The following is a 20642-nucleotide window of genomic DNA, read 5'->3' as shown; positions in this document are numbered from 1 at the left end:
ACGTCTACCGATTTAACCAATGTCATCGTAGGGACTTCACAATAGCACATTGTACCCTCTAGAAGGCTCACCCCTCTTTCCTATGGTACTGCCTTCCCACAACTTGGCCACCCGCACCTGATAGGGGTTAATTTGAAGAAAAGAAACACCATTGCACTGATGCCTCCCATTTTGACGCCTGCCTGTGGTGTAGTGAGCTGGTCTCTACCCAGATCCCTACTGAGATCTTCGCCTAGGTGACAGGTACAATGGGCGAGCTTGAAGGCAACAGACTCGACCGTGATACCCTGTGATGCATCTGTAACTATTGGGAACCCTAAATGATCATGAATGGAGCCGTGCCCCTAGGGCATGCCCCCGTGCTGCTGCCGTCACTGCTCCTACTGACCCCCTTGTTACTCCTAGATTTACTTGGGGCTCCAGGGCAGCGCCAGTACCCTGTGGCTCTATGATTCTGGGTGTGGCTGTAATTCTGATAGTTCTAGACTGAAAGGTCGCTCAGTGGGGTGAGCGCCGGCTGTCACTGTGTGGATCTGCCAGTTGTCCGTTCTACTCCCGGCAAGGTCAACCCAGCCTTTCATCCTGCCGAGTTTGACAAATCGGCACCATGGTGGTTCTACTGTCTGTGTATTTATTCTATATGAAGGGCTTAAACGTAGTAGCTTTATGCTAACACCTCTTTACCGTTTGGCCTTGGCCGACTGCTTACAAATACCGTGATTTGGTAATATGGGCCTATACACACTGATGTTAACGATACATGTGGTGTTGCAATCTTGCACGGAATGTATATGACTCTTGTGATAACATAATCATATTTCCCGTAGTGTCCTTAGAAATAATGCCCTGTGATGCCACTTCCTGTATTGTTGAGGGGTGAAGGGTCGCGTTCCCTCGTTTCCCAAGATGTAACTTCAGGGTGTGGGCCGCTGACATCCCTTTTCGTGTTGTCATTAGGATCAAGGGTCGTGTGATGCCTCTTTTGCTCCCTGTGATATTTTTTGGTGAAATGATGTCCGTCCCTGGGCACCTATGCACTGCAGAGAATCCTGGAGTGTATTGCTATGAAGGACAAGAGCAACAGGAGACCCCTGACCCTATGTGCAGCGTTTGACATTTAAGTTATGTAATTCCCTCTTCACAGCCGGTGTGAGATTGTTAGCTTGATACCAACCGCTTTCTGGTGCCCGTTTTTGCTCCCTAGGCCAGCAAGTGTCTTTCCAATGTACCCCTGTAATATTAACTCTGCGTTTGGGGATGCCCGCCACATCTACCTGTACTTAACACCTAACGGACCCTGTGCCCCGGTATGAGATTATTACAATTGCAAATAAAGGCATGTAGTTGACCCTACACCGCATATTATATTACATTTCCCTCCAGAAAACAAGGTGCCGCGGGGCGTCCTACCGACAAAACCCTGCTTTCAATAAATAATAAATTAAATCTTCCTAAAATAGCAGCGCTCACGTCAAACAGCAGTCTACATTCCCGTTTTGCAACCAAGCGCTTCGCCGGCCTGCGAACAAGCCCAGCCTCTGGCTGTATGCCGCCCTTGCCCTGCGAGCACATTTGGCCCACGCCAGGCTTATAAACCGCTTTAGCCACTGGTAGCTGTTCTAAGACTGCTTTGCATTACGACAATCTGCTGAAAGCCTGCATTCCCCTCTAAAAGCGTGGCCTAGCTCCTCTGCATGCCCGGGGAAAAAACACCAAGATCCTCACCCCAGACCCGAGCACTGGTGGAGCAGCAACCACCCTGGGCCTGTTGCTAACCCCACTCACCTTCCCCCGGGCCCCCGGCAACCAACGCCTTAGCCAGGCACCGAAAGACCCAGTATTCGACAATTTACACAACCCTGGCGCTCTTAGCGTGGATTTAAATAACAATGTTAACGTTCAAACTCAGTATCCAAACATTTGCCCCACCCTGGCAAACTTAGCGCTGCTCTAAGTAACAGTGTTAACCTGCTAATTCCCCCGGAACTCCAACGGCATGGTGTATCCCAATAAACACGGGGCTCCTTCGCCCTCCTAACAGGCGTAAACATTCGGCAAGCCCAGACTATTTCCCCCCCCCCCCACAAGCTGCTGCCGCACAGGGTCCGCCAGCTTGGACTCCTCTGCTCCTCTCTCAGGTGTCCAACTACGCGAAAGTGATGTCATGGGAGTAGCCTTTTAACCTGCACCAGTTACCGTAGTGGCCTCCCCGGACTGTGGCGAGGCACATAAACCCACCTCCCCACAGAAGCCACACATCAGTGTGGATACAGCGCAGACACATTTGGTATGGCTTAACCGTCTTTGCACACCAACTGCCCCCGGGCTTGGTAACCGCATCATTCCGTACGGGGTGGGCACGAATGAAGCGCAATCACCATTGGTATGGCCTAACCGCCTTTGCAAACCCACTGCCCCAGGGCCTAGTACCGCATTATTTGGTGTTGTTGGCTTTTGACCTCACCTGCCACCCATTCCTTTCATTGGCCCCTCGGCCGTTGTTACACACCAATGCCGAAGCTGCTCAGAAAAGCTGTCCAGATTTTCAACCGCCCCCAAAATTACAGGATGCCAGTGTGTCTGATGCTTGCTTTTGTCTACAATTGCACGCACAATTCTCCAGCAATGTAAGCAAAAACGGGTGGGGGGATTACCCCAACGTGCCTTATGGGCCCAACCTGCCCAGGAACCAGCTTGCTCCTTGCCCCTCCCCCACCAATACTCCAACAGCCCTTTTCTACACGCCCTCGACGCCCGTCCCCACTGGAAACATGACCCCTCTTAGCTGGACACCTCCTCAGCTGAATCACCTCCCGCACAATTCCTAGTTTCTAACGTCCTTGGAATTGACTGGCCAGAGATTATGGAATCGGAATGCCTACCGTGCATTTCTAGTGTAGTCACGTAACACTGCCTTCTTAATTGCTTTCATAACACGTTATCTGTAAACAAAATTGCTGGAAGTCGGCCACATGGTAGGGCTGCCTCAGAGTCCAGAGTGTGAATACTTGCGCCATGCAAGCCATAGTCAGAAAACGCGTGGCACGACAAAACACCTTGCGCGGAGGCCTTATCTAGCATATGCAGTTTCCACCCTGGTGCCCCTACTCGAAGTGCGGGATGCAAATCCCGACTCGCAGCCCACGCACATTTACACGTAGTGCCTGTCCGGTGTGCCCAAAGGGAGGCAACGAACGCATCAACAGCATACCCCCATCTATACAACCGAGATGCAAAATTAACCTCTATGCCGCCTCGACCAGCCCCGCCATAAAATCACCATTTCACCTATTGCATCTTAAAGCGGAGTGGGCAAACTTCCGCTAGTCTCGCAGAAGGCGTACCCGCCATGCTTTTAGTCCCAGTAAGTTTTCCCTGCGGGCTAATACAGTGGTTAAACCCATCCAGCCTGTTACCCCATGCGCTGATCTGCCTGGCCCCTCAATCTCCCAATGCCGTGTGCATGCCCGCCCATACATGGACTGACCTCTTTGCTGCACATTAGCCAGAGGCCATACCGTAACTGAATGCCCTTGTGCACGTGACTATGACCGCGAGGTAAGCAGCGGGAGGGTGGGTGCTACCCGAGGGCCATATGGGCCCAACCCGCCAAGGAACCATTTCTAGTCCTTGCACCTCCCCCACACGTACCTCCGACTGCACATTTCTCTCTGCGATTGCTGATCCTTCTCTGGGACCCTGCTCCTTCGGCGCTGGAACCGCTTCACTGGAACAGTCCTTTCACTGGAAAGCCACCAGAAACAAGAGCACGCCATCAAACGGGAACACGGGAAACCGAGCCAAAACGAAGTCCTGTGTTGGCAGGCGGGCGTCCCACTGCCAAAGCTGGATGCTGCCTGCAGTGGGAAGCCCGCTCACTATAAAGGGGGGTAGCCCCTCCCCTTTCCATTGTTGCCCCCTTCGCGGGCTTTTTCCTTTTTGGCGCGCTGCGCCGTTTCGCGGGTTTTGCTCCGCTTTGCCGCGCTTCGGCGGGCACCTCCCCTCCATCCTGTGGAGGAGGGAGGGGGAGTCTTTAGGAGGAGGACACCGCCCGGGTTATCGGGGTGCCTCCTCCATTTCGGGATTTCCCGTCGTCACCTTCATTTCCGGCCGCGCGCGTTTGTGAATCCCGTCTCAGTTCTTTACGGCCGTTGTTAACGCTGTATGCATTTCTATGCACCAGCTCTTTATCATGAGCCCATGCACCTCATGTTCCTCGGGTCGCCTGCAGGGTTATGCGGTCTTATCTCTTCTGAGCGTCTGCCGCCGTTCCTTACTTTTGTCACCCCACGAGCACCTAGGGTGAAGCAGCCCCTTGCACAATCCAATTTCCTATCCTCCCCTCATGCGATCGCCACTTCTATCCTTCAACTCTCCAGTGTTGTATATTACTGTGCTTCCTTACGCAATGGGTCTCACTATGCCCGGCTCCTTTGTCAATTACCATCCATGGCAGTTTGGACAATATCGTAATGTGCTTGCAACTGTTGCGCTCTTTCTGTCAACAGTATCCATGGGGCCTATTCATTCAGGATTTTCGCATGACAGGGACACTCCTGCACGTCTTCACTGCTGTGTCTTATCCTCAGTTTAAACCACTACGTTAGCGCGCCTGCGGCCGTGGGACTACCAGCCTTCACCGGGCCGTCTTGCTCTCCATGGCGGTTACGGCTTTCAAGTTACTCTTCTTACCGCACTTACTGTGCGGCACCGGTCTGTTGACATTCATTCGCTGTTGCGGCTCACCGGGATGCCCTTCAGGGTCAACTGCTCGGGTTTCCTTGTTTCTTACTGTCACCTCTTCGGCTATTGTGCCATTCTGTCCGGTGCAGAGCGGCCCGCTCACTTCCCCAACAATGCAATGTGTGCTGCCATCCGGGGTCTGCTTCTTCTCCCTCCGTGCGGTGGCTGCATTCAGTAATTGCAATGACCATTCGGCTGCGTCCTTTGTTCCTGGTCGGTTGCCATCTTGTTGATTCTTCGCCAGGACGCTGCCAAACTTTTCCCGCACATAAGTCTCGGCTAGCACTGCAATATTCAATGGAAATCAAGCATTTTGTGCTTTACATATTCATGCCTCCTCTGCCTCAGTTACACGCCGACCAGTTGACTTCTATCATAGTTTCTCGTAAGGATTATTCAGGATCAGCAGGAGCCGTGTGGAATCGCTCCTATCGCATGGCTCTGTAGCCACGCCCCCAACTCTCAGTAAGTTTTGTACATTTCTGCATCGTTCAAATCTATTTACTGGGTATGTGTGCTTCATTAAAGTATTCTTTGTCAAATTATAGCACCTCTGTGATGATTACATCACCATCTCAAAATGTACTGTAATTTTGCCAAGTGTACTTAATTAATGTCCATAAACCTGTTAAATACCTTTGAAGGCTGACAAATGTGTGGAAGTTAGTTTTAAATAAATTAGCATTAAGCATATAGATCTAGTAAAAAGATGGCTGTTCACTGCAGCTTGCATAAGACAATTGCTATCTGTATGTTTAATGTAATTTTTTTCAAACACTTACTTTTATGCACACCCCTTCATCCCATCTTCCCCATGCCACTTACTTGCCTGTACATACAGGTCCAGGGCATACAGCAGATTCTACATCTCTCTCTCCAGCTGGTACAGTGACTGCCTCTGCACAAATGGGATCCCTCCATCCATAGGATTCATTGGGAGCTGTGATTTTTCTATTGAATCACAGAGCTGGGAGGTTTTCCACATCCACTTGAACAAAAAAGTACGGATGCTAACATAAGACCCAACAGCTTTTCTGTTGATGCCAAAAAAATGCTGGGCAGTATTCCTACAATTCTGCATGATTGCTATGGGCTAGCAGTAAACTCATTATCATGTGGAAACTAAGATTTCCTCTTTCACAAATTGTCATTTCTACATGTGGAAATCCAGTGCGGAATACCACCCAACTCATAGTGAGTTTGTTAGTTTCCAGCTGTGAGTGTTTGTTTCCATTTAACCTGTGTTTTTTTTATGTTGCAAGTCCTTTCCTTTGCGCACTTTTTGACCACGTACATCTTTACCATCAACGCAGATCCAATCAGTGTGTTATATGCTGTAACTCTGCAAATATATCAATAAAGTAACTAAACCAGGCTTTGATGTATGTTTTTTCAAAACAGATCATGGAACCTTTACGTTCCCTGAAGAAGGAGATCCCCGACTGCTCTGCAATTTTGGAGAACCTTAACCGAGGTATCCTAACAGCGTCAGAGCTCGAACCAGAAATCCAGGCTGACAACCTTTTTCGGAAGGTGAGTCATGATGGGCAGTGTAAGTGTGACACATCATGCACCCACGTGTACAGGAAGCATATTGGTTGCGGGTGAAGGAATGGCACAAAAGTTAAGGTGAGGACTGACCCACTGAAAGGAACATCCTATATAACACACATTTGGGGCTATGACAATACCCAAGAACTGTCATGCCATCTTAGTGTAGCGTACATGTGATGACTGCGCCGGCACTTTTCACACCTGTACGCAGATAAAATATCTGCAGGCATTTTTAGAGAAAGACCTGGGAGGCTTCCCTTGAGCCCTAGTATAGGGTCCAAGTTGGGAACTGATAAAACGACAATGGTTGAGCAGTTAAGGCCAAGAAACGATTTTGGCCAGTTGTGGTATCAGGGGTGTCACTAGATATTGACCTTGTAGGATTCTGTTAGATAACTCGACTCAAACTTGTATATGTTGCTCTTGCCACATTATGCAGCATGTATTCGGATTTCCGTTCCAAATCCTGCAAAGCACAGACGTAATACACCATGCATTAGTCATGGATTATGGCTATATTATGGTCATTATCCTATTCCAAAAAAACAGAGAATGATAAACACATATGTCATAATAACCAAAACATTGTATTAATCATACAGAAAAAATGATACATCTCACACACGTTAAAAAACAGAACAATCAGTTACTTACAGACAAGTGCTAAAGCGACCATATTTTTCAGAGGTGTGATGCACCATAGTCACAACCAAACTCTTGTATCCCACAGGATTCTTCCTCAGGGTCACAAGTACAATGTTATGAGGGAGGTGCAACCCGAGGACGCAGCTAGAAGTAATTTTTTTTTTTTATTACGAGTGTATAATCACCGTGGTGATTTTTACAAGAAGATGAACGAAAAACACTCCCCAGTTCCAACAATTATCTGTCAAACTGTCTAACTGTGGCCAGGTCCGTTAAGACGGGGGTACATGTCGAAGATCTGATCCAAAATTTTTGTGGCTGCAATAGACCAAGATGTTCTCAAGCCTCCTATTAAGCGCTCCCACCAGAGCTCTTCCTCCCTCAGATAGGAGTTTTTTAAGTGATGGAGAATGTATGGTGATCTAAATTTGTCAGTACCTGGACATAGTAGTAAAAGGTGCCGTAAAGTTTCGCTTTGTTCAATGTTATTACAAAAGCGACAAGTATTTGTTGTTGAAAGGCCCCTTGTGTACAGAATCTCATTTGTAGGTAGCAAATTTAGCCTCGCACGGAGTAGGGTGTTCCTAGTTTTTTTGTCTGGGTGCTTTGTCAGGAAGGGTTGGAGTACATTCAGTTTTCTGTTTGTTGGTGGAAGGTGGCTAGTTAACTTGTACTCAGATGCCTTTTCCAATGTATTTATCCAGTCCAGTTCTTCTAATCGGGTTTTAGTTTTAGTCGGGTTCCCCAGAAGTTCTTCAATCGAGCTGCCGCAGATATCAAGTTGCTGTAAACACATTTGCTCCCATTTGGACGATAACATGGATTTGCTTGAGTTCACCTCTTCATGGACCATCTGGAAAATTGCAGAGGAAGAAGGATCTATTATTTTCCGATATAACATAACTGACGCTCTTTTCACAATTGACTCTAAGGAGGAGAGGGAAAGTTCACGTCTAATCAGAGCAATCGGAGTAGAAGATGGCATGTTCAGTACTGAGCGCCAGAACTGACTCTCCAATATGAAGTGAGGTAAAGATGGCATGGCCTCGGCTCCATAGGTGATGGCCGGGATAACTTTGCCCCTGTAGAATTTAAGTAGTGGCAACAATGAAAAAGGTCCGTATTTGTTGTCCAGTATTTTTGCTTGCGAGGCTAGAGTTTTCATTTTTCCAGAAAGATGGTGCTGCATCGCTGAGTCATTGGCCGTGGAGTCAATGAGGACTCCAAGATATTTAAATTCAGCCACTTGTTCGATTTTGTTTGTGGCCAGATACCACGAGATATTCTTCATCTTTATCTTTTTTCGATTCTTTCCAAATACCATTATCTTCGTTTTCTGTTTGTTTACTTCTAGGTCGTTGGCGGCTGTATATGTGGTCAATGCAGACAGCTGCCGTTGTAAACCAATTGGGGTCTGGTCCAATTGAATGAGGTCGTCTGCATACAGGAGTCTCGGGATCTTCTCTTTACCCAGTTCTGGGGGTAATACTCGTGTGCTGATTAGAGAATCTTTATAGTCCCCAAAATAGGCCAGAAAAAGGGCTGGTGCTAGTGGGAAGCCTTGTTTGACCCCTCTGTCTGTTGTTATGGATGACGAGAGTAGGCCACTGGTGTTCAGTCGTACCTGCATTGATGTGGCAGCGTGCAGGGCCTTGATGGGATTCAGGATCTCCTGAGGGCAGTCCCAACTGGAAAGTTTTCCCCAGAGCTTCCTTCGGTTGACCAAGTCGAAGGCCTGGGACAGATCTATTAATGCCAAAAACAGGTTCCGATTTTTTTCGCGAGCTTTTGCTTTTAAGAGGCTGAGGATAAAGATGTTTATACTAGTTCCTACTCCTTTTTTAAACCCCGATTGGAGAGGGTCATTACAGGGCGCACTTTTTGCCCACTGATTAAAGTAATCCAACAGAAGGGAACCATAAACTTTCCCTATAACATCTAAGAGGGCCACCGGGCGAAAATTTCTGGGGTCGTCCTTCCTTCCTTTTTTGAATATGGGAATAATGACTCCTGAGGTCCAAGTGGGCGGGATTGAGCGGGAGGTAGTGCATTTGTAAAACATTATGCTCAGCAAGTTTGCCCATTCTTCTGGCGCGGATTTCAAGTTCTCGTTTGACAGACCGTCAGGCCCTGGAGCCCTTGATTTCTTTAGCTTGAATATTTTGTCCAGAATTTCAGCTCTGTCCGAAAGGTCGACCCACCGAGCTGTCGTCTGGGGATATAAAGGTCCTTCCTCAGAGTCTGGAGATTGGAAGAGTGTTGAGTAGAACCCAGTCCATGCTGGTTCCGATATACTGTTTAGCATCATTGTAGATGCCTCCTTAGCTCGTGGGTTAACCAGGCTCCAAAAGTCTCTAGAGTTGGATTTTCCAATTTGTTCTAACATGTTTTCAGAGTCTTGTTGGTGTAGTTTTAGACGGTGGCCCCGTAGCCAGTTTTTATAGGCTCTTGTTGTCTCCTTCATGTAAGCCCTAGTAGCGGGCGAGTTGTTTCTTGCAGCCATTCTTTTAGCTCTGCGGAGGATGTTTCGCTGTGCCACCAGAAGCGAGTCAAAAGTATGTGCATGGTAGGTCTGGGTTGTATTGGGCCCCTTCGATCTTTTTAACGAGGCTCTATAAGGTTCCAAAAATGGTCTGTAATCCACCTTTGCGGCCTCCTTGCTGCTTCCATACAAACAAGTAATTTCTTGAATGTTGGTCCGTGAGATCCTTACCCGGTTGCCTTTTCCTACCGGTTCGATTCTTTCAGAGTAATGATCTGTATCTGGTTTTGTGGAGGCCCATTTAATGGCCAGCAGGTTGTGGTCGCTTTGCTGTGACTGGCAAATGTTGAAGTCTATCAGCCGGGCTAACAGCAAATCAGAGACAAATATGTAGTCTATTGTTGAGCTGGTCAAACCTCTTTTCCATGTTGGTAGAGAGATAGAATCAAGAAATGTAGTTGCAGAGTTGAAAAGATGTCTGGCCGTCATCAGCTTCTGCCAGGCTAAGCCTTGTTTACAAGGCTTACTCTGTGCGTGGTCTGTCGTGCTATTATTAATCAATGGGCACTTGATGTTTAAGTCCCCACACATTATAACATCGCATACCCCAAATTCTAAGTAGACGGAGTCCAATGTGGAGGTTACTATATCAAACAGTGAGGTCTGTTGAATCCCTTTGTGGTTCCAATAGATCGACATGACCAACAGGGGGGTGCATGTTTGATGTTCTTCCCCAGCCTCCTTTCGTTGCCACGAGATGAGTACCGCGATGGCGTATGGGGTCTTCAAGATGGTTTTGGTTATTTCTAAACCCACACCCATCCGGACTGCGACGATTAGGCCTGAAGATGGTCTTCCTTTAGGGCCCGCTAATGCTTCTGAGAAGGCAATCTCAAAACCATCCAATGTTGGTTTGGTTTGTAACCAGACTTCTTGGAGGCATAAGATGTCATAGTCCCCTAAGTTGATGTCTCCAGAAGTTGTCAAATGTAGAAACCCTCTTGTGTTCCATGTTGCCAGAGTCAGTTGATGTAAGTCTTGGTCAGTTTTGGTAGATTCTGATGGCTATTTCTGGAGGCGTGTGGATAAAGCTTTTGGTAGCCAGACCCATGAAGACGATTCAAAAGACGGTCTGGACTGAGACACTTTTTGGGTCTCTTCTAAGGTTGTGGGAGCCTTTGTGTTAGAAAAAATACTAGGGGAATTTGCTTTCCCCTGAGAAATAGAGTCGATTGTGTTGGATTTAAGAGTAGCTGGTGGTTTCTTTACGGAATTTTCCTTTGAGTTAGTGGACTGACATTCTTCGTTTGATCTTTCCTCCATTGTACGATCCTTTGTCTTGTCATTATCTGTTCTAGGTGGTCTGGTTATTGTTAGCTCAAACCCTTGTTTGAATAGTACTTCCTCTGCTGCTAGTAGTGCTGTAGTCACATCAGCTGACGATGTGTATAGCAGACAATATGCTGTATGGTCCTTGTGGAAAGGTTCCACCGTTGTAAGGTCCTCTGATTTTAAATTTCTTAAAGAGGAGATACTATGTAGCAGTCTCAACACCGTACGTCTGTTTAGTACCAGATATTTTTGGTTCCCAGACCGTTGACGTATTTTGACCGCTGGATTCTTGTTGTGATGTTTCAAGTCTTGGTGCGACTTCTTCGTATGATGGAATCTATGATCCCCATTCTCATGTTGTTTATATTCTTGAGGTCCCTTTCTCTTATGAGAATACGTCAAGTCTTTAGAATTATCCGGTAGGTCAGGTTTTGTTTGAGTGTGAACTCTTGATCTATACGTCACTTGAGGCCGATGAGAAGATGGGACCACTTCACAATTTTGTTCAGGACGCTTTTCAGTAAATTTCCTGAATTGATCCCCTTGAGTGCTACGTAGAGATTTGAAGCGCTCATCCAGTGAACTGAAGCCTGAAGGGTCTCTCGTGACTGACTGCTGATTGTATGTCATCTTAGTTTGATGAGAGTTCGCCCCTTTCTGTTTGTCCGGGGAGTCGTCAAAGTGTTGACTTATGTCCATCAAGTCCTTTTGCATAAGAAAATCTTCTGTTGTTTTTGGTGACTGCGATGGGACTTCTAGATGTGCCTTTGTGTCTGTCACTTTTGTTGTCACTGGTTTCGTCCCTCCCCAGTTTTGGGGCGTCTTTGGTAAGGGATCTTTTTGTTGGAGATCACATTGCGGCGTTACTGGCGATGCTTTAAACAAAGAAGCCGTCTTGAGGCATGTGTGCGTTCTGAGAGTCTGTTGCTTTGGTCTCATGTCCAAATTCCCCTCAAAACGCGGCCCTGGGTTCATTGGTTTGTGGCCTGGGCCTTGGGTGAGTTTCGATCCTAAGCGGTCTTTCTGTGGGAGAATGGCGTCTAAACAAATTACATCGTTTACGCTCAGATTGTTAGATGTCAGATTTGCTCTGATTGGCAGTGTATTGAGAGAGCCTGACATGGAGGTTGAGCCCGCTTTTGGCCTTGTCCCACAATCATTGTAGGATACGTCGCTGCACGGAGTGACTGGTGCTGTTATTTGGGTACTTACATCCATCCCTAGGCTATCTTTGTTGGTTTTTCTTAAGCTTGATAGGGCTTCCATGAACTCAACTTGCTGGAGCTGCAAAGCACCAATTGGGTCAGTTTTTCTTTTCTCTAAAGCGTTGATGTAACCTTCTAAGTAAATGAGCTTAGAGTTCATCATCGCGAAGATAGAAGTATGGTCTTTCAAAGAGTCGTTTATTGCCTCATAGAGTTTGCAAAAAGGTGCTAGAGCGATGGTTACAGCAGACATGATGTACATGAAATCCGCTTTTTTTGACGGAGTCTCCTTAGGGATAGTGTAAGAAGCCTCACTTGATCTTCTATTAGATGCGGAACTCACAGGTGTTGAAGGCGGCCATAGCCGCGGCAGTTCCTTTGATTTATGTTGGGAGGTCGTCAACCTTGGGATGGAGCCCTCTCGGGGGTCCAGCAGGACCTCTTTGTTTCCATTTTCCTCAAGTGCTTCGTTGGCCGAAGGAGCCACCGAAGGGGTGGGCTTGTATCCCGAGTTGCTTTTCTCAAAAGGGTACTCCGTCAGACTTGGACTGTCAGCTAGCCCCAACCTGTTTAGATCCGGTGACACTGGAAGAGGTGGTATTGATCCTGTACTGTCTGACTGGGGTAAGAAATTCTTACTTCCCAGTAGAGATTCAATTAAAGGCTCAGCCTCCAAGACAGTTGGGGCTTCACTGTGAGACTCCTGGACTTCACCACAAGGCTCATTATGCACTAGTGATGGTGGTGGAGTTACCGATTTCTCTATCCCAGTTTTTTGTAGTTCCAAGATAGTTGGTGAGCCTGATGGTCCAAAGTTAGGAGTATCTAATAGATGTGCCTTTGTATGAGTTGATGGAGCCATAAACCCACTGCTAGAGGAATTCTTCTGAGAGTCCGATGATGCAGTGAGTAGAGGTTCTAGGAGAGCTTCCAAAAGGTCTGCGTCTGAAATTTCCCCAAGCCCTGCATGGTGCAATTTCTTTATGGCCTGTCTGTGAAAAAGCGTTTTTAGTGAGTTTTCCAAACGCTGACTCGCCATTGGTATTGCTAATCTCTGAGGTTTTTTTGCAGCTGTTCGCTTGGTAGACTTTGGAAGGTCAAAATTTTTCTTAGAAAGCAGTCTAAATGGGATTCCATGTAATTGGCGAGTTGGATCCCCCTGTTTGCTACCCCTCCTCAAGTCTATAGATTTGACAACCTCAAGTTCGATGGGCTCAAGACTTATGGGGGCCAAAGGAGAGAAGGTTAGTGCGGGCGAGGTTGAAATCGTCTCAACTGAATGTTCAAGTGTCTTTTCCCCTCCCTCTGGCGACTTTAGGCCATTTCTATCATAAATGGACAATTCTGCACGTTCTGCTGGTGGTGAAGAAAGTTTATTATGAACTTGAGCCTTAGTTAGAATTTGTAGTGGGGGCTCTGTCACAATATCCGTGTCCGCCTGATGGCGCTGTGGGGCAGCTAAACCAGGAGGAGTCAAGTTTAAGGGCTTCTCTGCCCTGCAGACTCTGGTTTCCTCATCCGGATGCTGGAGTGTGTACGAAGCTCCCTTGAGTGCAACAGGACCTGTGCAGCCCAGCCGCGGCTCCCCCCGGTCCACGACCCGGGAGGCCTCCCCTCCTCCGAGGGACGGCTCCTCCGAGTCATCCACCGGGACTGGACACCGGGCCTCAGCCTGCCCAGCTCCTGTGCAAATCCGTCCGCGCTCGGCCCCAGCCTCCAACAGCTGTTCAAACGAGGCTTTCCCGCAACTCCGTTGATCCGGGGAGCTGCGGCTAGCCCCGCCGCCAGCCCCGCTCGCGAGCTCCTCACCGACGCCATCCGACCCCAGCCCCACCCGGTCCCCAGCCCGGGAGGCCCCCCCTCCTACAAGGGGGGGACCCCCCACGCCGTCCACCGATGCAGCCGGGGGTCGTGGCACCGCGGCTCCTCTGGGGCTGGAGCCCGTCACCGGCTCTAAGGCGAAAATGCCACACCGCTCCAGTCGCCTCGATCCGCCAGCGGCGTCCCCAGCCGTGGGGAAACCAGAGGTATGTTCGATCCACTCCTCTGGTAATAGTTGTTGTTTGCGCTTCTGTATGGAGATGTTGTTTTTAGTGGCATGCTGTTGCACAGTTGATTGCACAGTTGATTTGAGTAACTTCTTTGATGGGATGTTTTGTAGTTTGCCTCCTGATCTTTTCAAAGAGCCTGCACAGGCTAGAGTGTTAGAAAGCAGGGTAAAGTGAATTTCTCTAGAAGGTGAGGGAGCCAACAAAAGGGCAGACGAACTGTTGGCACTCCGCAGTCTTCGTGGAGCATCCTCCTCTTCAAAGATGTTGTGTCTCAGGTCCAGGGTCTCTCCCCCATCCGCCCTAGACGCCATTAGACTGCCGCAGACTGCCCACTCTCACACCACTCCGCTCCGCTTCGCTGCTGCCTTCTGATTTTGAAGGAAAAAGGCGCCAAAAATGTCTCTGTAGCCACTGTAGAAAGACTGTAGAAAGGCTGAGAGGGACTGCCGCAGACTGCCCACTCTCACACCACTCCGTAATAAAAATAAGAAAGAAAATCCTGGTGTCAGGTCCTTGCATATTATTTCTTCAATCAGTGTTGAGGGGGTTTCCTTTTTAATGAGCCATGAGCAGAGTCTTCCTGGGTGATCTCCCTCCCCATAACTCTTTACAGATATGTTCCCCTGCATGAACTTAATTTTGTGGTCAGCAGACTCATGATACAATTCTAACTTCTCCTTGAGATCTACCATCAATCTTGAGTTCCGCAAGGCAACATGCCTATTTTCAGGATTTTCAATACTGTCTAGCCTCACTCTGTATAAAATATCCCTGACTCTTTAGATACACAGACCCCTCAACGCAAAATCTGTGATAGATTTCGGTTTGGTCCTCCAACTCCTATACAACACCCTTGCGTTGGCCAGCTTACATTCCAGTATTACAGGGGTGTGATCGGATAAGGTCCATCGGAGGATTACACACAACCTTACATTCTCCAACAGTGTCTAATCGATTAACCATAGGTCTATTCTAGATGATGAGTCGTGAACCGATTAAAAGTATGTATGCTCTTTTGCCCTCCCCTAAACCTGCCTCCAGACATCCGTAAGGCCATACTTATCACACAAGGTAAGTAGTGCGCTTTCCGCCTCCCAGCGACCTTGTGCCAGATGATGATCTATACAGATTGTAGCGATTCTTCAGATAGCGTCACTTCTCCCTGCGAGAGCCCCTTTCCATGAGGCTAGGGAGGTGCAGCTGCTAACCAATAGTGCCCATAGGGTTGGTAATATGGGGTAGGACCTCATGGAGAGGAACTCCCCTCCTGGGGATAAGGACAGGAGTCAGAGATTCAGTCCCTGTAACTCCCAACCACATAAGCTAATATCGACACCTAACTTTCCTGTCCATAAAATCATGTCTGAAACTATGTTTTAATGTGCTATTGTAATATATCGAACCATCCTGATGTGACAAATGCAGGGATGGAAAAGAACTCAAAACTGCCACCGTTAAGCGAGAGGAACACTCAACCACCTTTGGCCAATTGGACTAATGTTACGCTGTGGCTGTCCCCGCTACTTAAACTAAACGGCAAAGAAGGACTGTGTTCTTTGACGTTTGCTGATAACTGTTGTGAAACAAGAAAAACCCGGCGTGCGACAAAGCCGCCTTGCAGCCCGTAACACTGAACTTGGGGTTCTGTTGGACTGTAGCGAGGTCAGTCTCCAAACTTGCAGAGAAGAGTAGCAAAACACATGAGAAGCGCCTTTCGAGTCTGCAGGGACCCGATGCAGTAGATGTGGGGAGAAGGAAAGGTTGCGGTGCGATCTGTAGTGGGTGGACCGTTTGGTCCGACAAAGGCGCCAAGACTACCTGACCTAGCATACAGTTAGGCCGCAAGGGCGAGTGCGTGGAAAATACGAGTGGCTGTGGCGGTGGTGTGACTGGTCATGGGTGGACCGAACGGTCCGACAACTATGCTGAAAATGCCAGCAGTAACTGGCCACAGAGAGCAGGCCACAGAAGTAATGTGGGAGAAGGAGAAGTTGCAGAGAGAGCAGACCCACGACCGCTGGCGAAACAGGTGAAGAGTTCCCAGGTAGAAGGTAACGGGAATGAGTTCAAGTCTGGAAGGGAGCCGGGAAGATTTGAGACTGTAAGTCATGGAGCAGCAGAGAGAGTAGTGAACCATTTTGTACCACTGTTCCCAGGACAGTTCCAGAAGGTGGTGTGACTGGTCGTGGGTAGACCGAGCGGTCCTACAACTATGTCGAAGTATAAAATGGTGGTGCTGGAGAGTAGAGAGGGACTCTGGGAGCATTTTCGTCGTCCCAGTGGGTGCAAGCCAAAGAGTCTAAAGAAAATAGTGTGTGTGGAGACTTCACTGAGAGAACTGCAAGTTTTGTTGCAAAACATAAGGAACACTGGGAAACTAGCTAGGAGAAAGGAGTCATTCTCCTAGCCCAGTGAAACCTGTACAGAATTGTCGTTATATTGAAAATCTTGGAACCTTTACTTTGAGGGACTTTTACATCCAGGAGAAGGGAGCCATTCTGGGCCATAAGAAGAACCAGAACTTTACTTAGTGTTTATTGTAGTGACAGGAATAGTGTATAAGCTTTTGGACTGGGGCAGCGCCTTTTTGATTTGGTCTTTAATGAACCTGCTGACAAGCACCTGAGTTTTCTTTGTTTATGTAGGGAAACCCCATTAGAGTTAAGGATAGAAAGAATTGTCTTTTAGGTTAAATAAAAGTTTATAGCAACCACTATAGCACAACTTGGTCAATCTCGTCATTCCTTGTCGCCACAAATGGTGTCAGCATTGGGAACCTGCCGAACTGACATAAATTGGCGGATCCTTAGATTCACCAAACTGACCACAAGAGCCTCTGACCCCACAGTCATAACGCCTGAGTCCATTCGGTTTAACTTATGTAGTAGTCAGGATGTGGTAGTGGAGGTGGGAGAACGATAAATAATACCAAGGGATTTAATTTCTTTCCCACCGAAAAGGAACATATATCAGGCTTGTGTCCAAGTCCGCCTTGGCCTGGAGGCATGGACTAGATGTAGTCGTTGGAGTGATCGATCCGGACTACCGGGGGGGACATAAAATCTTTGCTCCATAATTCCGGAAAGAAACCCTACAACATAGAAATTGGGGCTAAAATAGCACAGGATATATTAGAGGCTGCCCTCTTTCCCAAGTCTGTGGATGTACAGGAACATGCGATCATGGAGAGGTGTGCCAAAGGTTTTGAGGAAGCCGATAAACCTCTTCTCAGTGAGGGTGCCTCAATGATGAGAAAAGATGTTTCTGTTAGTGCAGAAGTGCTAATCCGGTAAATAAAAATACCGAGCTCATCCCGGATCTAGTATTCGCACATTGGAATTATGTTAATTCCCAGGAGTCATCGCTGTATTGTCTTGGAAAAGGCACACGCCCACCTGACATCGGGCCAAATGGGCACTACCAAGACTCAAAACCAAATAATTTTGAGGTTCTACTGGCCGGGTTTACATTTGGATGTTAATCATTTCACACTATGCCAAAAGACTACTCCAGATAATGTATCACCGGCCCCATTACAACTTCTTCCGATTTATAGAAATTCCATTCTCGAAGATAGGGATGGATATTGTTCGCCCTTTGGACCCATCCCAGTTAGGAAACAAGAATATTTTAGTGATTGTTGATTATGCGACTCGTTACCTGGAAGCATTTCCCATGAAAAGTACCACCTCTCAAAAAATACTAAAAGACTTAATGCCTTTCTTGTCATGGTGGGTTTTCCCAACGAAATGCTAACCGACCAAGAGAGTACGTTTATGTCTGAACTTATGCTGGAAGTGAAACAAATATTCCATATTACCACACACCATACCGCTGTATACCATCCGCAGACAGATGTGCTAGTGAAGCGATTTAATCAAACCCTAAAGAATATTCTTAAAAAGTTAGTTGAGGCTGATGGACAAAATTGGAATTCGATGGTGCCCTGGGCCCTTTTCGCAATTCACAAATCCCCCTTTTATACTCTTGTACGGTCGGGACCCAAGAGATGTCATGGATATTGTATGGGTGCAGAAGGAGAAGCCTGACACAACCATGGCATTGTTGTTGATATCAACTTTTATTAGTAATGAAAATAAAGAGAGAACCTCACTTTCCCTAACTTTAAGAGGGGTTTCCCTACCTCAACTAAAATACTAAGGTTTCGGTCAGGATGTTCGTATAAATCAATAGTCTACCGTCCTGTGTCAAAAAGCCTACTTCTGTCCCTCAAACTTATAACTAAACTAAAGAGGTATTGGATCTTCTTGGTCCAGAAGAATGGTTCCCTTCTTCTGTACAGCGGATCAGACTTCAGTTGTTAGGTGGAATCTTTACTTCAGGGAATGACTCCCATCCCCAGGTCTCAATCCCTTTGCAAGGCACAAAACAAAGTTCCAGGTTGTAATGCCAACAAGCAGTGAAGTTCTCAATTCACCTCAAAAAGTTCCAGTTCAAACATCTTTTTTTTAAAATTCTATTTTGTTAAAATTAAACCATAACAAAATAAAATCATTATACATAACATTAGTTTCAAACGTATGAAATAACAAGAATATAAGAATATAATATAAAAACATTAAAAAAAAGAAACAAGGTGCCTCATTACGACCCTGGCGGTAGCCGTGCCGGTAAAAACTGCACGGCTGTCGCCAGGGTCGTTTTCTTTCCGGCGTCTGGCAATGGGGAATTACCGGGGCATTACAGCCCCGGTGGACCTGGTAATTCCCCAGAGCCAGGCGCCAGAAAAAATGACTCCCCATTTGAGTCCCATTGGACTCAATGGGAATGTGGGGACTGTGTGCCAGTGCTTCCGTCAAGGTAGGCGGGCGGGTGCCCACAGAACTCGGAGTATGCCAGTCCACTAACAATGGTGCTGGTAGCTTACCAGCACCGTTGTTAATGGACCGGCATACTCATAATGTGGCCCAATGTCACTAAAACGTAGATTTTTTTTTATTTGTATTTATTTAATGTTTATGGCTAATTCAAGCCTTTTACATATTATACAAGACATACATAGTTCCTCAACATAGAAACCATTTACTAAAAACAAAACATTTCATCCTCAATACAAAAGGAGAATTTAGGTAAAAGAAAGTACCCCATTTGAGTGCAACCATAAAAAATTCCAAAGAATAAATAGTAAAAAATTCAAATATAAGTGTCTTTCCAATCATAATCAACAGCATATTTTAAATATTCTTAACTCCCGACGCATAACTGAAGGTTAGATACTGTTAATTAACATTGGTAGATAGAGTAGGGAGTCTCACTTCAACAGAGAATATTGAAGCCCAAAACTGATCCGTTTCATAGCCCCCCTAGGCTGAACAAAATCTATCGTACCCCTTGACATAATAGGAGGTAAGCCCGGGCACCCAGTGAAGAAATATCCCGACAAGACTCCACCGTCTCATTAGAAATACGGCAAAGCCTCAATTTGGGAGGATCCCGTACCCATGCCCCAGTGAACTCAAAACAGGTATTATTCAGCTGTAAATGTAGGATGAAGCGGCGCAGCAGGGACTGCAATATTTCTTAAGATAGCTACAGGTTTCATACCAGGCGAACCCCTGTTTAAGGAACTGTCCATATCGCTTGTGAGTACCAATAAGTCAAGGGTGTTAACTCCGTCCCAGAATACAGATTTCTTTCTTCAGATCGGCCAGGAATGGACTCAGGGAAGTTAATGTCGTCCATAGGCAAACCAATTTCAAGAAACTTAGTGACGACATTAGTCAGTCTCTTATTTGCAATATTACTGGGTTTAAAAGCTTTATGTGCTCCCAATAATGAGAGCTTTGTAGTTGGTAAAATGCTAGCCTTTGCTATTTGGATCTTTCTTCATTAGAACCTTGTTGCATCTCAACTTCCATTACACAGCTAGCAATGCCACCCCCAGTTCAATTCTTAAGGCCTCCACTGGAACAGTTTTGGGTTCACCAAGGATAGATAATGGTAGCCTCCCCTTAATTCCATTAACCAAACAATAGTAACACCTGGTACATCTTTAGTCCGTATAATAGACTTGGAACACCCGATTTGGAATATACCTCCAGGAGTCCTCCTACAGATTCTCCCCCAGACCTTCTAATAAGGTTTCTCAGTACCTGCCACTTACGAAATACCTTCGTACACACCTGTCTCCCAAATGCAAGTGAAAATGGTATTCCAGGGAAGGGGCAACCCAGATATATATTTATATGAGTTACCCTTTCCAGCTTAACCCAGTCAATCCACCAACCATATTTAGAAGGCTTCGTGCCCTTACGCTGTAATAATATTTTTGTCTTCTGGTGATTGATCATTAAGGAATTGTCACTAGCATACTGTAATAAGGCGTCTAGAGAGTGCTGTACACCCAATGGCATTCGGTCGCGTTACCCCCCCAAACATGGTGGAAAATTGTGACACTGTGAAAGGGCCGTCCCCATATCACTACATATAGATAGAACAGCAGGGTGACAATACGCACTCCAATCAATGCAGGCTTTACAATATTCTTTTGACCAATGTTGAAGGTTACCTTTAGAATGGCGCAGTCACTTAAAGATGTAGAAAACATTTCGAGGGAGGCTATCGGGCTACGTAAGGCATTGGTGGTAAATATGCAGTCAAGGCTGGAAA

General features: G+C 46.8%; 1 protein-coding gene and 1 long non-coding RNA gene across 5 annotated transcripts in view; one reads left to right on the top strand and one right to left on the bottom strand.

Annotated features, from left to right (window-relative positions):
* The window catches only part of LOC138498050 (uncharacterized), a 52755-nt gene extending 48428 nt beyond the window's left edge, over positions 1-4327 (bottom strand). The window contains exon 1 of the long non-coding RNA XR_011278690.1: positions 3652-4327. This is a non-coding gene — a long non-coding RNA (uncharacterized lncRNA). The remainder of the gene's footprint in view (positions 1-3651) is intronic.
* Positions 1-20642, top strand: part of LOC138498049 (NFX1-type zinc finger-containing protein 1-like) — a 1106230-nt gene that overhangs the window by 586763 nt on the left and 498825 nt on the right. For all 4 annotated transcript variants that reach the window (XM_069621891.1, XM_069621892.1, XM_069621893.1 and 1 more), the window contains one exon: positions 6145-6276. In XM_069621891.1, the coding sequence (XP_069477992.1) occupies positions 6145-6276 (132 nt within the window). The remainder of the gene's footprint in view (positions 1-6144; positions 6277-20642) is intronic.

This window comes from Ambystoma mexicanum, chromosome 5q (genome assembly GCF_040938575.1).
Source record: "Ambystoma mexicanum isolate Mex_15411 chromosome 5q, UKY_AmexF1_1, whole genome shotgun sequence".
Lineage (NCBI taxonomy): Eukaryota > Metazoa > Chordata > Amphibia > Caudata > Ambystomatidae > Ambystoma > Ambystoma mexicanum.
Note: the sequence above shows the minus strand (reverse complement) of the source record. Positions and strands in the feature narration are given on the sequence as shown.